The 16,095-nt window shown below is 37.0% G+C and overlaps 1 protein-coding gene across 5 annotated transcripts in view; it reads left to right on the top strand.

Annotated features, from left to right (window-relative positions):
• The window catches only part of ap3b1a (adaptor related protein complex 3 subunit beta 1a), a 63,520-nt gene that overhangs the window by 9,162 nt on the left and 38,263 nt on the right, over positions 1-16,095 (top strand). For all 5 annotated transcript variants that reach the window (XM_043234344.1, XM_043234345.1, XM_043234340.1 and 2 more), the window contains exons 2-16: positions 326-401; positions 749-823; positions 2,594-2,689; positions 3,312-3,472; positions 3,554-3,620; positions 7,164-7,346; positions 7,672-7,821; positions 9,668-9,765; positions 9,866-9,920; positions 11,365-11,436; positions 11,562-11,624; positions 11,787-11,919; positions 12,721-12,830; positions 12,913-13,089; positions 13,159-13,345. In XM_043234344.1, the coding sequence (XP_043090279.1) occupies positions 326-401; positions 749-823; positions 2,594-2,689; positions 3,312-3,472; positions 3,554-3,620; positions 7,164-7,346; positions 7,672-7,821; positions 9,668-9,765; positions 9,866-9,920; positions 11,365-11,436; positions 11,562-11,624; positions 11,787-11,919; positions 12,721-12,830; positions 12,913-13,089; positions 13,159-13,345 (1,703 nt within the window). The remainder of the gene's footprint in view (positions 1-325; positions 402-748; positions 824-2,593; positions 2,690-3,311; positions 3,473-3,553; positions 3,621-7,163; positions 7,347-7,671; positions 7,822-9,667; positions 9,766-9,865; positions 9,921-11,364; positions 11,437-11,561; positions 11,625-11,786; positions 11,920-12,720; positions 12,831-12,912; positions 13,090-13,158; positions 13,346-16,095) is intronic.

A 16,095-nucleotide genomic window follows, 5' to 3' on the forward strand; every position in this document is an offset into this window, starting at 1 on the left:
TAGTTATAATATAAACCCAAATACGTAATGTAAAAATATCTAATTATTTATAAATGTATTATTCATAGCTTAGATTAATAGTTTAATAAGTTATAATAATGTTTTTTTATATTGTTTTTATATTGTAAAAATATGTATGATGTGTGTGTGTGTGTATATGTACGTTATAATTTAAATATAATTATTTTTCAATGATTGTGCTTTTTTTGAAGCAAGTGTTATGTTATGATTTACTTTTATTGTGGCATTAATATGAATCAGATCCTTCTTTCATTGTATTTAAATATGAATTACTGTAATGCTGTATCATTGATTTTCTCTGTAGAAATGAAGATCTAAAGGAGATGCTGGAAAGCAACAAAGAGTCCCTGAAGCTGGAGGCCATGAAGAGGATTGTGGGGGTAAGTTATAATAGATATCTGGTGTTAAACGAATAGTTCACCCAAAAAATTAATGTAATCAAACTAGTCCCCATTGACTTCCATTGTATTTTTTTCTATACTGTGGAAGTCAATGGAAACCAAACCGTTTGGTTACCAACATTCTTCCTAAATATTTGAAATAAAATATTTTAATGTTCATCCGAAGAGTCGGATCAAGTCGCACTTGAGGACTTGAGGGAGAGTAAATGATAACAGAATATTAATTTTTGTTTGAACTATCCATTTAAGATCCAGTTTTTTTTTTAAGATAATTCAGCATCAGTGTGTTGTTTCTTTTTGTCTCATGTTTGTTTCTCTCATTCTAGTTGATTGCCAAGGGAAAGAATGCATCTGAACTTTTCCCAGCGGTGGTGAAGAACGTTGCAAGCAAAAACATTGAGGTGAGAACATACATAAAACACACCAAAACATGCTCAAACCAGTTTTGCTTGGAGAGTGAGAATCGACCGTGTTCGGCAGCAGCGAGGACCCCCGTAGATGGGGGTTATTTTTGTTCGGGCATCTCGCAGGGAAGCCCTTGTTGATGAAGTTTAGATGGAAGGAAGATTGTCTTGACAGGAGGATGGAAGGACATGAGAGGTGGTTGGGAAAAACGTCCTGGCTGAAGAAGGCGGCTGCTGTTTTGAGGGGCCGGTGTGTAATTGATGGTCCAGGGGCCCAGTCACGTTCTCTCTGTCTACCCCCACGTCTGATGCTCAGCGGCGGGCAGCGGTGTGCCGAATGCTGCCGTTCTCTGGAGCTTAGACACACGGGGACGCTGGCATTGATCCACACACACACACACACACACACACACACACACAAGACAAGACCACAGATGTGACCATTGATCCACTCACTGCAGGGTTACACACAGACACACACTCATGTACACTCAAACACTCATGTATTTGACCCTTCAGTAAGCTCCACCCCTCCTTGGTTACTGTTGCTAACTTGGACAAGCTTTACAAAACATCCTGTAGGAATGAACTGGAGATTTCTGTGAACAGAATAACTTTCACTAAAATGTGTTTATTAAATGGTTCTTTTAATATAATGTTATTATTAATTACGGTTTACTTTTTTATTTTGTGCTCTTTTTAATTATGTAGTATAATTTTAATGTTCTGTATTGTTTTTGATTTCTTTTCTCTTAACGTTATTTTATTAAAGTTAAACTAAAACTTAAATGAAAAGATTGACAACTAACTTTAAATGTTTTTTTTTTTAATAATTAATTTAATTTAACATGTATTTCAATGTTTGAATTATTATTTTATAATGGTTACTTTTAGTTTAGTAATAACTTTATAAATATTTATGAAATATAATTTGGAGAACATTACTTTGTTACTTGCTATTGGGTTGAGATCTCTTTGAATATTATGTCAATACATTAGTTGAAATTTATTTCAATCCTCTATCTATCTGTCTATAATAATTTTTTCTTTTTTTTCTAATTTATTACTTATTATTATTTCTTTTTTTTCCACTTTCTGATGGATGCTAATGAGGTTTTGGTTTAAAGAATGTACTTTTTAAAGCACAATATTGTTTTCAGGGTTTTTTTAATAAATTATTATAAATGACCCAGTAACAATAATCTTGCGTGAAAAAACATGCACCCTCTTTCAATCAGGTTTGTTTTTCTGTTCCTCCTATAATTCTGCTCCATAAATGCCAGCGGTTCATTTAGTCTCTGTCTAATTAACATGCGCTCGGCTGCTCCAATCCCTGATCAGCAGGCCGCTGTATGTAAATGTGATTAACCAGAGGGGCAGATGGGTAATGTCTCTCTTTATGAAGTGAGTGATGTTTTTCCATTTGGCTGGTAATCGCCGTGGTGATGATGATGGAATGCGTCGCCGTGACTCCCTGATCGCTAATGACCTCTCGTCACCCCGAGAGCTGGACGCAATTATACGGAGAGCCGACCTTTGACCCTTCACCTTTGAACACAAGCTGATCAGTTTCGTGATAGACTCAGAGTTATTAAGACGGAAAATGAGTTTGTCAAAGCAAGGAATGATGCTTGTTTGTGTGCTTCTGAGTTTCTTTCCTGATGTGTTTTTGTAGGAAACTGTGAAACAAACAGATGTAAATTAACCCTGAAAAGTAATGAAGAAATTAGCTGTTTTAATGAGTGTGTGTGTGTGTGTGTGTTTTAGCTGAAGAAGCTGGTGTATGTGTACCTTGTCCGGTATGCAGAGGAACAGCAGGATCTCGCCCTCCTGTCAATCAGCACCTTTCAGCGGGCGCTCAAGGTAAGTCCCGCCCCTTTCCTCTCCCATCATGCTCTCTTTACTCTCTTTACATGATGTCCCAACCGTCAATAGACCTTCATTATTAATCAGAATAAAACTGAAATTATAATATGATTTTAAGCGATTATCAAATCGCAAAGACTGCAGTATTTAGTTAAAATAAACATCCAATGGTTTAAAGTTTAAAATGCTATTGTTTTATATAGTAATATAAAATAAAATCTTTTTCTTAAATACCATTTTTTACTTTGGTTATGCAATATATACTATATTATTTATATATAATATCTAGTGTAGTAGTAACAGCAATAATGTTTTTATAATTAAATATGCTGCAATTATAATGTTTTTTATAATTAAATATGCTATTATTATTAATAATAATATTTTATAGCCATTTTAATATATATTCAGTAAACTGTATATATTTTCTTATTCATAAAACTAGAAAAAAAAGATTTTTTTTCCTGGATCATGCAGCGCTAATTTACTCCCATGAAACTCTCATTTGTGCATAGATTGAAAGTTTTGCATGTATGCTACATCAGCACTAATGTAACACATGTCTTCATTTGTGTGTGTGTGTGTGTGTGTGTGTGTGTGTGTGTGTGTGTGTGTGTAGGATCCCAATCAGCTGATCCGAGCGAGCGCTCTCAGGGTCCTGTCCAGTATCAGGGTTCCTATCATCGTCCCCATCATGATGCTGGCCATCAAAGAAGCAGCCACTGACCTTTCACCTTACGTGCGGAAAACTGCCGCTCATGCCATTCAGAAACTCTACAGGTAATTCACACAGATCTGCTCACCGCTCACTGAATGATAACCAACGAGTGTTTTACACCGGTCTGCGCTCCTGTGTTCCAGTCTGGACCCGGATCAGAAAGAGCATCTGATCGAAGTGATTGAGAAGCTTCTGAAAGACAAAAGCACGGTAAAGTCTACCCACACACACACACACACACACACACGGGTGACCAGTTTGTCATTCTGTGCCTATCACTGTCATTAAACGATCATCAAAATGTTGTGATTTATTATGTAAAACAAATGATTGAGATTTAATAGGATCAAATGGTCTTTTATACTGAAATTTAAAACAAAATGCACATGCTTTTTCCTTTTAAGCTGGCAAATGTTGCGCTGAATTGGGTAAACCTAAAAATATTATTCCCCAAAACAAAGCAAAAATTAAATGAATAATTAAAATCTATTTTTATCCCTGTTATTTTGTGTTTTTGAGGTTGTTTGGAGAAGGGTTATTATAGTTAACTAAAACCATAAAAATGGTTGTTACTAGAAGTCAAATTCAAATTTAACTGAAAAAAACCTAGTTGCCATTAGTAACCAAGTAAATTACAATTAAATCAGAAATAATATGATTACATATTCTGCTTCTAAACATAGGTGAGATTTTAAAATAAACACATGGTATTAAAACAAATCGTAATTTTATCTGCCTGTACAATTTCTTTAGCTATTAGCTAAAAATTGACTGGATTTACAATCTGACTAGCTATATCTGTTTTGCCACAATGCGCATTTTAAATATACAAATGAGCTGAGCTGAACTAAACTGATCCAAATTTAACGCATCCTTTTACATTAACTTTAATTTACATCCTACAGCCACCAGATGGCGTAACAACACCACATTCATTTCTATCTGACTTCTCTCCCTCTCTCTCTCTCTCTCTCTCTCTCTCCCTCTCTCTCTCCCCTCTCTCTCTCTCTCTCTCTCTCTCTCTCTCTCTCTCTCTCTCTCTCTCTCTCTCTGTCTCTCTCTCTCTCTCTCTCTCTCTCTCTCTCTCTCTCTCTCTCTCTCTCTCTCTCTCTCTCTCTCTCTCTCTCTCTCTCCCTCTCTCCCTCTCTCTCTCTCTCTCTAAAACACCTCAAAAGACTCCCTCCAGGGCCTCGGACAGAGTCTCAGCAAAGCATTATCTTAAAACACATCTGCTGGACTCTCAAAGCTGACTTACGCGTGTGGGGTTTCAGCTCATATTGTCATGTTTTTTAGCACGTCCTCAGGCTTTTAGCGCAGGGCTGTATTTCACCTGTAGAGCTTCTCGAATATGCGCCGGAAATGTTTATTGTGACATAATAGACATCTCTACGAGCTTCCCCCCTGTGCTCTGCTAGAGGAAGCTGGTGTTGCCGTGGATGAAATACGAGCGCGTTTGTGTGTCTTCGGTCTGAGCGGAGAGCACAGCATCAATCACAGCGTCTCTCTCCGTCTCTCTCTCCTCGCTCGCTGATGACCCAGCATTCCCTGTTTCCTCTCCCGTCAGCGCCGCCCCGGCCTTAATTAGAATTCATGACAAAATGGATCCAGGGAAACGTCCTGTACCCTTCATAATTTTACAGGAAATTTATTGTTATTAGAGGAACCATTTGCTTAGTGTGATTTTTCCATTAAGGTCTTGTCAAGCAGCAGAGATAGCAGAGCTTTGTTGATGAGGTGTGTGTAAGTAAGAGCTCCGTTGATGGTGGATGGAGTTTACCTTGGAGCTCTTGTTGGGTGAAGATGGGGAGACGCTAGCTAAAGATGAATGGGAGATAGAAAGATGGAGAAATCAGGATTGTTAATAGCATTTTCCATAATTTATGTATTTACTATTTTTACATAAGTTAGATAACACATATTAGACTAATGATACACTGGGCAGCTTTTTCAGCAATTTTGCTGGCCAACTTTTTTGGATCATAATTTCTTGGGACTTTGTCCCATGTTGTTTTATTCTAGAATGGTTAATAAATTTGTATCTGGATGATATCTTAGATGGTTATGGGCTTAATGTCTCAACTGGTTGTCTATTGATGGCAGCATTGACAAATTTTTATTACTTCTAGATTACTTTTGGCCTAACTCGTTTAGGATATCGCATATGAACTTAAGTGACTCCCCATTCCTAATCCACAGGGTTCAGTATGGCGTCGGTTGGTTATAGGTTTTGCAGCTATAACAGTTTCAACTCTTCTGGGAAGGTTGTCCATAAAGTTTAGGAGTGTGTTTATGGAATTTTTTTTTCTTCCAGAAGCACACTTGTGAGGTCACACATCGTGATGTTGGACATGAAGGCTTGGCTCTCGGTCTTTGCTCTAATTTATCCCAAAGGTGTTCTGCTGGGTTAAGGTCAGGATTCTGTGCAGGCCGGGCAAGGACTCTGTCTCCATGTCTTCATGGACCTTGCTTTGTGCACTAGTGCACAGGGATGTTGGAAGAGGAAGGGGTCAGCTCCAAACCGTTCCCACAAAGTTGGGAGCATGGAGTTATCCAAAATATCTTGTTATGCTGAAGCATTGAGAGTTCCTTTCAATAGAAATACATGCACCTCAGCACCTCACTATGCACCTCAGCATCCGCTGACCGTGTTCCATCGGTTTACGTGGCCTATCACAAATATATTTTTCAAATACTACATGTGGTTTATGTCCTGTAATATTATCAAAGCAAAGGTACAGTAGATGGCTTCCATTAGCTCTCCCAAAGCTTGCACAGTCCTTTACCACACATCGACATTTCTGTTTTTAACTTTGACAATTAACATTAGGCAGTTTTCATTTATATGCTATTCATTGTTGATATTTTTACATGCATATCCTAGTATTGCTAGTTTCTGTTTCATCTTTCTCGCTGGTTGTGATCGGAGCAAGTGTATAACAGTGAAAAAACGGAAACTGTGCTGTGTTTGCCGACGAAAGAGTTGATTCATGGCTGTTGTTGCGTAATATTTATGGCTACTAATTTTCTCAGTTCACTGGCCGATGTGGCAAAAAGCTAAGGTTAAGGTTTAACTGATCAGTTACATGTAATTTCCTCGGAGCTGGAACTGAAGTCACGTGATGATGAATGAAGCACATGACCGGCTCAAACTCTTTCTCCGTGCGTGTTGTTTTCACACACTCTCTCTCATATACTGTAGTTCATTAGTCTAAAGTGAGAGTGGTGTGTTATATTAGCTTGGTGGGAAGCAGAACAGGTTGTCATCTTCCAAGCATCTGTTTGTTTTGAGACCACACTGAGGTTTGTAATTACGACGCATATATAACCTAATCATCTTAATTTGCAATTATAAACCTCCAGCACAACTTTAGGGTTGCTGCAGGAGAAGTGGGTGAGCGATAATTGCACAGAAGCTGTGGTGTGTGTGTGTGTGTGTGTGTGTCTGCAACAGTTTTATAACTTCAGACAGACCGTAAGAGTAAATGTGTACAGATGCTTTTTGTCTTCCTTTCATGTGTGCAAATGTAATGTATATTTATAGTGAAGATCAGTTAGGTGAAATAACTATACAATATAAACCAGTATTCAAACCAACACTTCCCACAAATATATGTGTGTGTGTGTGTGTATGTGTATATATATATGTGTATGTATGTATATGTGTATGTGTGTGTGTGTTGACTCCTGTACTCGAAAGTCTTGTAACACATGGTTAAATTGTAAAGCGTGCTGTTTGTCTTGTGTTTGTTGTAGCTGGTTGCTGGCAGCGTGGTGATGGCGTTTGAGGAGGTCTGTCCGGACCGGATCGACCTGATCCATAAGAACTATCGCAAGCTGTGTAACCTGCTGGTGGACGTGGAGGAGTGGGGTCAGGTGGTCATCATACACATGCTGACCCGATACGCCAGGACACAGTTTGTCAGCCCGTGGAGAGAGGTCGGCTACTGTCCGTGTGTTGAAGAACAAATAGTATTTCATTATTATTTGACCTATTTTTAAAATATCAAGATTAGCGAAAAATTGACTCATCATCTTTTGATTTTGTTTTCTTTTTTCAATGCTAGCATTGAGGGTTTCAGGTAGGAAGGAGGGATTGAGAGGGCTTTATATTGATGCTATGTAGACTGTAGTGATGGTCTCAGGACGTAAAGTTGCTGGTGTTTCTTTGAATCATTTTTACAGTTGGTTTAATGATCACTTGCTCTTTTTTTTTTTTTTTTTTTTAGATGTTTTTATTCATTAATTGTGTGTATGATTGTAGGACGCTGTGTTCGACGAGAACAATGAGAAAGCGTTTTATGATTCAGAGGAGGAGAGGAGAGTGGACCAGTCCAAGCTGTACATCATGGATCCAGACCACAGACTCCTGCTCAGAAACACTAAACCACTGTTACAGAGCAGAAACACTGCAGTGAGTACACACACACACACACACACACACACACACACACACAGACAGACAGACAGACAGACAGACAGACAGACAGACACAGACAGACAGACAGACAGACAGACAGACAGACAGACAGACACAGAGCCCTGTTTTTGTTTTTGAATATCCTTGGATCAAATCAGTCATGCTAAAAGCAGCAGTAATACTATTATATTAAATAACTTCTTCCATATTACATATTGATGCAGCTATGTAAAATTATTATTTAAGCCAGATTAATATAGTAATATTTAATGTTACATTAATAATTGCAATATATTACTTTATTATTTACAATAATGCTATTATTATTATTGTTAATGCTACAAATATATGAATCTATTGCATATATAGTTTAAGCTTTTATATAATAAATATTAGTTTAGCAAATATTATAAATGCAGCATATATAAACTTTTACCATTAAGTATTATATTAGTATTATTATTATTATTATTATTATTATTATTATTATTATTATTATTGTTGTTGTATCAATGTTTATATCAAGTTAATATAGTCTTATGTATTAAGCATTTATTAATAATTAAAATATTTCATTACAATTATTTTTTTACATTATTATTGTTGTTAATAATACAAATATAATAATAATAATAATAATAATAATAATAATAATGATAATAAGAGAGTAATCTCTTACATTTAATGTGGTTAGAGCGTATGTATAACATATAAAAAATATATAATATAATTTTATAAATGTAGAAAATCTACACATTCTATAGTGCAGTTAATAATTACAATAAGCAGTTGTTTTATTATTTAGGTCCCATGTTTTGCTTCTCACAAGGTAGACTAACAAAAAGCTAAACCAATCATTGCTGATTTCATTTTCATAGATGTGGTTTGCTCCACTCACAGCCAGGAGTTGCATCCTTTCTTCTTTATTATTTCATGCTTCAATATTCTTTTAACACACTCACATTTCCACACACATCTGCGCTCTTCAGTTTTGTCTTTCTCCTTCGCTTACACTCATTCCTGTTCACCGCTGAGCAACAGCGAAGGCATTCAGGACACACCTGTGTGTGTGTTTAGTGTTTGGGTGCGAGTGTGTTTGTACATCAGAATATTAGCGGGACCAAGGCTGCATCAGACACAACTCCATCATGTTACACACACTCAGCCTTAGAAATGTGCTCAGAAAACGTTATTCCCTCCTACATCACACACACAGAGTGACTGAAGTGCTCCATCAACCTGGAAGCTCAAGGTCTGTGTGTATGTGTGTTTTTTTGTAGTGTGTGTGTGATATGTTTTGATTAAAACTTGTCCTGCTTTGTTCTACACTCAGTCTGCACTCTGTCTTTATCAGCTCTCTCTCTCTCTCTCTCTCTCTCTCTCTCTCTCTCTCTCTCTCTCTCTCTCTCTCTCTCTCTCTCTTTCTCTCTCTCTCTCTCTCTCTCTCTCTCTCTCTCTGCCTCTGCTGCTTTAGCGGTTGATGTGTTGAAGTCTGCTGTCCTGTTCGTATATTGGGGTCAAAGTAATTTGGGGAAGACAAAATCATTACATACATTGAAGGCTTCCTAATCTATCACCATCTATCTCTTTTTCAACCTTGCTCAAACCCTCCTCTTCCTCTTTCTCTCACTTCACACGTCTCTGGGACTCTCCACCACATCTTCCATTAATCTGTCTTTCTTTCATGAGCTACGTTTTATGTCCTCCCGTCTTTTTCTCACCTTTCTCTCGCCTTATAAAACATACCATGGAAAAAGCATTGTGTTTTAGTTTCTTTGGTGTTATTTTAAGTATCAAGCGTAGCTCTTCATTTATAACATTTATCATCTCTCTTTGTCAGGTTGTGATGGCAGTATCTCAGCTCTACTGGCATTTGGCTCCTAAACATGAACTTAGCATCATCTCTAAGTCTCTGGTGAGGCTTTTGAGGAGCCATAGGTAACACATGCACACTATGAGAAAATTGAGATGGAAATGATATCGAGATCAATTCTGTCAAACTAATTCCCGTTTTTGGTTTCACTCACGCCTCTTTTAGGGAGGTTCAGTACATTGTGTTGCAGAACATCGCCACCATGTCCATTCAGAGGAAGGTACTACTGACTCGCTGAAACATTCATGCCGCTTTACTCATAAAACCTGAATGTATTATGAACAATCATTTATAACACTGAGGTGGAATTAGAGGTAGGCTACAGTTCTGAAGCAAGTCATGAGGTGAAATGTGAAGGTAATTTTGAGGTACGTTATTAAGGTATGAAATAAATCAGAGGTAAACACAGTAAAATCAGAAATAATTCTCAGAGAAAGCATAAACAAAATATCATAAATCTCAGTTAGTTAAAAATCAGAGATGTTCTGAGAGAAATTAGGTAAAATATGGAGTAAGTTGCAAGGTAAGATCTGAGGAAAACACTGAGGTAAAATCAGAGTAAATCTCAAGGAAGTCAGGAGGTAAAATAAAAATCAGAGATAGTCCCTGAGAGAAATCATGAGGTAAAATATGGAGTAAGTTTCAAGGTAAGATCTGAGGAAAACACTGAGGTAAAATCATAGCTAGAGCTTAATTCTGAGAGAAATCATGAGGCAAAATATGGAGAGAATTGCAAGTTAGGATTTGGGTTACAAGTCAGGCTCTCTAACCATTAGGCCTGAAGTAAATCTTATATAAGATCTGAGATAAAATTAGAGCCCTCAATTTTGAGGGAAATCATGACGTAAAATCTGAAGTAAATTGCAGGGTGAGATATGAGATAAACACTGAGATAAAATTATAGGCTTTAATTATGTCCCTATTAAATGAGGGTAGTATCTAACATAACGTAAAATGTGTGATATACTCAGTGTATCTTCTGAGGCAAATGCTGAGGTAAAATGTGAGGTATAGGCCTAAATTAAGCCACAAATAAACTGATGTTCAAGAAAGAAACCTTGAGGTGAAATCTGAGGTATCAGTTGAATCAAATGCTCAATTAAAATTTGAAGTAGAGCCAAGTTAGTCATGAAATTTACAAAAGTAACGTCTGAGGAAAAATCTGGGTTGTTGGTTGTGGTAAACGATAACTGAGATACAAATTTGATGTAAATTAAGTATTATCTGAGTATGGGCAATATTCTGACCATATTTTGGTTCTAAATTTTGAGGTAAACCCTGCTGAAAAAAACAGCTAAAACCAGCCTAGGCTCGTTGGCTAGTCTTAGCTGTTTTAAGCTGGAAGTAGCTGGTTTTAGTAGTAGCTGTAGTAGTAGCTGGCTAAGACCAGCCTGGCAGGCTGAAAAAGTGGCAGGCTCAAAACTCCTCTAAACCCAGCCTGCTGACCAGCTTAAACCAGCTAAGACCAGGCTGGGAGAACAGTTTTAGCAGTTTTTTCAGCAGAGATTTGAGATTTTATGGGGTTTTTTTTTTTTTTTAGAAACTGGGGTATACAGGTAAATAGAGTGGTAAAATCAAAACCGGTAAAGTCGCTAAGGTTAAAAACAAGAATGTAAAGAACACGCTACGAGGTAGCTCTGAGGTAATAGCTATGCTGTTTTTAGGGAATGTTTGAGCCCTTCATGAAGAGCTTCTATGTGAGGTCTACAGATGCAACACACATCAAAACACTCAAGGTAAAAAAACATCGACCTACCTTCGTTCAGTCTTTGTGTTGAAGTGCTGAGTTAATGTACGGTAGCCTTGAAACTGCCATGCTGCCAATTCTCTGATGTTTTCCACTTTTGTTTAAATCTTTTAGCTGGAGATTTTGACTAACCTGGCTAATGAAGCAAACATCTCCACCATACTGAGAGAATTTCAGGTAAACTGTAATACGTTAAATTGATTCTGAAGAGGCAAAAAACTGTTCAGATGAATCTTAATGTGGTTAAATGCTGACTTTTTATGACGCCTAAAAACGTGTCGACAGACAACTTGTAAGATTGAGACACGGCAGTTTTTAGCTGCTTTATATGCGTTTCAGACGTACGTGAAGAGTCAGGATAAAGCGTTTGCGGCGGCCACCATCCAGGCCATCGGCCGCTGTGCCACTAACATCTCTGAAGTGACCGACACCTGCCTCAACGGCCTGGTTCTGCTGCTGTCCAACAGAGACGGTAATCACACACTAAAGTTATTGTTTAGTTATTAGCAGCAGTGCTTCGGGTTGCCTCCAGATGGCAATATGATGAAGTTCAATGTCTTGCAAAAAAGACTGCACAAAAACGACAATAAAGACAGAGCCATTATCACTGCAGATGAAAACATGACTATTCTTTTTGACAAATGCATGTCACGGTCCCGGTGATTTACAAAACTCTTCGAAGATCAAGTTGGATGTCATGATATGCGTGTATACCGTTTATGAAATCTCCGTTTCAGTATTTTAGTTCATCTGCAGGCTGGAAAACTAAAGAGCTATTTATGGAGCTATTTAAAATATATAAAAAATGATAGAAATGTGTGTGTGTGGGTGAGTGTCTATGAATTTGATAGTATTTAGATAAATTAAAATATAGCTTATTCTTATTTATTTAAAGGGTAAGAAAAACTGATTTGTGGTTTTTATTTGTTTTTTTTTATGTAAAAATGTCTTCACTTTAAAGCATATTTAAATAGAATGCCTATTTTAAATAGTTTTATTCAGAAAATGTCTAAAAATGTATGTCTAAAAATACACACAGTATACATTTCGAAAATACATGCATATGCATGTATATATTTATATTCTTATTTTATATTATATGCTGTATATTTGATAATATATTTTCGTAATAAATATACACAAAAACGCAATATTGCGATTAATCATTTGACTGCACTACAAATTGCATGCAGTGTACAGCTAATAAAAGTAGACGACACTTTTGAGTGTAGAATAATTTCTTACATCTTCATATGTGTCTTTTCTTTGTTAGAGACTGTTGTCGCAGAGAGCGTCGTAGTCATCAAGAAACTTCTGCAGACGCAGCCGTCGCAGCACAGTGACATCATCAAACACATGGCCAAACTCTTCGACAACATCACCGTGAGACACGAGCGTTAAATATCACACAGCAGTGGTGTTACAGTGTGCAGTCTGACTCGTATGAATTTAACACTCTCTTAAGGTCTCGATGGCGAGGGCCAGCATCCTGTGGCTCATGGGAGAATACTGTGAACACGTGCCTAAAATCGCCCCCGACGTCCTGCGAAAGATGGCCAAGTCCTTCACCAGCGAGGAGGACATCGTCAAACTCCAGACGGTCAACCTTGCTGCCAAACTCTACCTGACCAATTCCAAACAGGTATAATCAAATCGCGCTTTGGGTGGGTGTTTAGGATGCGTTTTATCTCACTTTCTGTATCTCTTGCAGACTAAACTGCTGACTCAATACATTTTGAACTTGGGCAAGTACGATCAGAACTATGACATCAGAGACCGAACGCGGTTCATTCGTCAGCTGATTGTCCCGAACGAGAAGAGCGGAGCCCTGAGCAAATACGCCCGCCGCATCCTGATGGCGCCCAAACCAGCTCCTGTCCTGCAGTCTGCCTTCAAAGGTAACAACCTTGAGAAGTCATATAGAGTCATTCACGTTTCTGTAGGGAATATATGTACTTTTTTTCGTAGTCGAGTACTGTATAATAAGGTTTAGCAAAGTATTTTATCAGTTTATCAGAAAATGGATATTGCAATTGCAATTTTTGTAAAAATGATTTTAAAAAATGTATGAAATGGCAAAGTATGCAGGTTTTCAGGTCTGAAAGTTTATATATATATATATATATATATATATATATATATATATATATATATATATATATATATATATATATATATATATATATATATATAATACAAAAAACACTAAATTAAAAATAAATTAATAATTTAGTGAAATTTAATATTTGTAGTGAAAAAAAGATTTTAGATTTTTAGAAGTTAAGTAGTAGAAATTACTTTTTGTATTTGCAAAATTGAATGAATGAAACTGCAAAAAAAAAAATAAATATAATATATATATATATATATATATATATATATATATATATATATATATATATATATATATATATATATATATATATATATATATTTTTTTTTATTTAGAATTTGTACACAATGTCAGGATTTAATAATATGATATAATATAATGTAATTCAATATAATATAATATGAATAAACAATTTCACAAATGAAAGCAATTCAGTGGTCATAAGATGTGGGTTGCGTCAAACCATTCTGTGCAGGATTCGAGCCTGCAACCTTTCGGTTACCACCACAGCTTTGTAACCTCTAGCCTGTATCGCTCGCCTTTTAAATCTTTCATCGCATAATTAAAAAAATCTGCAGCCGTCAGTTAACCGTCATGCTCTGATTCTAAATGGCACGAGCACATCTATGCGATCTTAAGAGTTCTGCTGACATCGATTTCTCCCACTTCTCTCTTATTTCATCACACCATTCCATTCCAGCAGGGCTTCAGAACTGAAACACACAACACAGCCACGGGAATTCATCCCCCCGCGGGCCATGACAGCAGCGCTAACCCGTAAACATCAATACAGCACGCAGAAATACTCTGCAACCGTTTCTATCAAACGGCACACACATATTTTTTCCCGCATCTGAAATGGGCTTTTTTTTTTTTTTCTCGTTCTCTCCGGATGAGCCGCGCGGATTCGCGGGCTATGCCTTATGTTCCTCCCGTGTGGAATTGAATTGTTGGATTCGGTGTAATTTGATAACAGACAGTCGAATCTGGGCGTCCCGTCCGCCCCGTGCACGCCCACAGCTACCTCCCGTAGGTCCGCGCACTTCACCTGCAATCAAACGGGAGCAATTAAGCTCACGAGCAGGAAAAGGGTGTTACTCATTTGCTCCTGTAGATACACGGATGGACGGATGGATGGATTGGGGTTTAGCGCGAAGGATGCGCTCCGTGTGATTGATGCCGGCTGTCGCTGGGGGTAATTTTTGTTGTGCTGAGTATCGTTCTCGGTGCTTGGTAAAGCGTGTCCCGCTCTTAATAGGAGGTAATAAAGTTTGTAAGGGCTGATTATGCTGCGCTGTGATGAAACTCAAAGCGACACGTCTTTGTGTGTGTTTTTAAGTCACGTGAAAACGCAGGTTGTGACATTTTGATCTGTGAGATGAAGGCGGCTCAACGCGATAATCGACTGATTTCAAATCTGTGATGCTGTTTTGGTTTTGATACGATGATTGCGTAAGCGTTTCCATGGTTACCATAGATTAAAATAAATTAGAATACTAAAACGCACAGCTATTAGTCTTTATTTCATTAATGCGGTATGAATTTACCATTATAACATTTGCAAGACATTTAACCGCTGCTGTCATTTTTAATATTGGCGGTTTGGATGCCGCGGCGTTTTTCGCTCATGTTTATTTTCTACAGAGCCGCAGTGATTATGCGTTCATATACCTTGGTTATTACGGGACGTGCCCGGCGTATTGTGAGAAGGGCACACGGGCAAACCTGAATGCCGTGGCATTTCTGCCAGTTTAATGTCAATTACCCAGCAGGTCTCCTGAAGGCCTGTGCGGACAGTTATTGCTTTTTTGTTTATTATGATAAAGAAGTACAGTAATGCCCAGAGTTGGAGGTTTAAACTAGATCTGAGTATATTAGTCTTGCATAGCAAAACTTTTGACTCCGCTTGTTTAACACAGTGCGGTTTGGTTTGAAGTTTACGCCACATTTATGATGACACTATTAAGGCAGCTGAAAAGATCGGAGTAGATTACAGTAGGTTCAGCTTTAGATGCTATAACGACAATAACACTGAATTTAAATATGTATAATTATATGTGACCCTGGACCGCAAAACCAGTCATAAGGGTCAGTTTTTTTTTATTTTTATTGAGATATAATACATAATCTGGAAGCCAAATAAATAAGCTTTTAATCAATGTTTGGTTTGTTATAACAATAATTTAAAATCTAGAATCTGAGAAAATCTATTTATAAATCTATATAAGCTTTTAATCTATTTGTAGTAGGACATTTACAAAGGACTGATTTATGGCATAAAAGAAAATACAGATACAGTATATTTTTGGATAATGCTACAAATGTACCCCAGTGACTTAAGACACGGTCACTATGGTCACATGTTTATGATTACATCCATGATTAAAATTAGTATATTTACTATTGTTCTATTACTAATCTATTTAAAGAAAACAAAAAAGATTAGTTTGTTAATAGAATATATATATATAATATATAATATATAATAGAATCAAATGTTATTTCAGGAAATTTTAATGTTATATATTTTATATA

Source organism: Puntigrus tetrazona, unplaced genomic scaffold (genome assembly GCF_018831695.1).
Source record: "Puntigrus tetrazona isolate hp1 unplaced genomic scaffold, ASM1883169v1 S000001111, whole genome shotgun sequence".
Classification (NCBI taxonomy): Eukaryota; Metazoa; Chordata; class Actinopteri; order Cypriniformes; family Cyprinidae; genus Puntigrus; species Puntigrus tetrazona.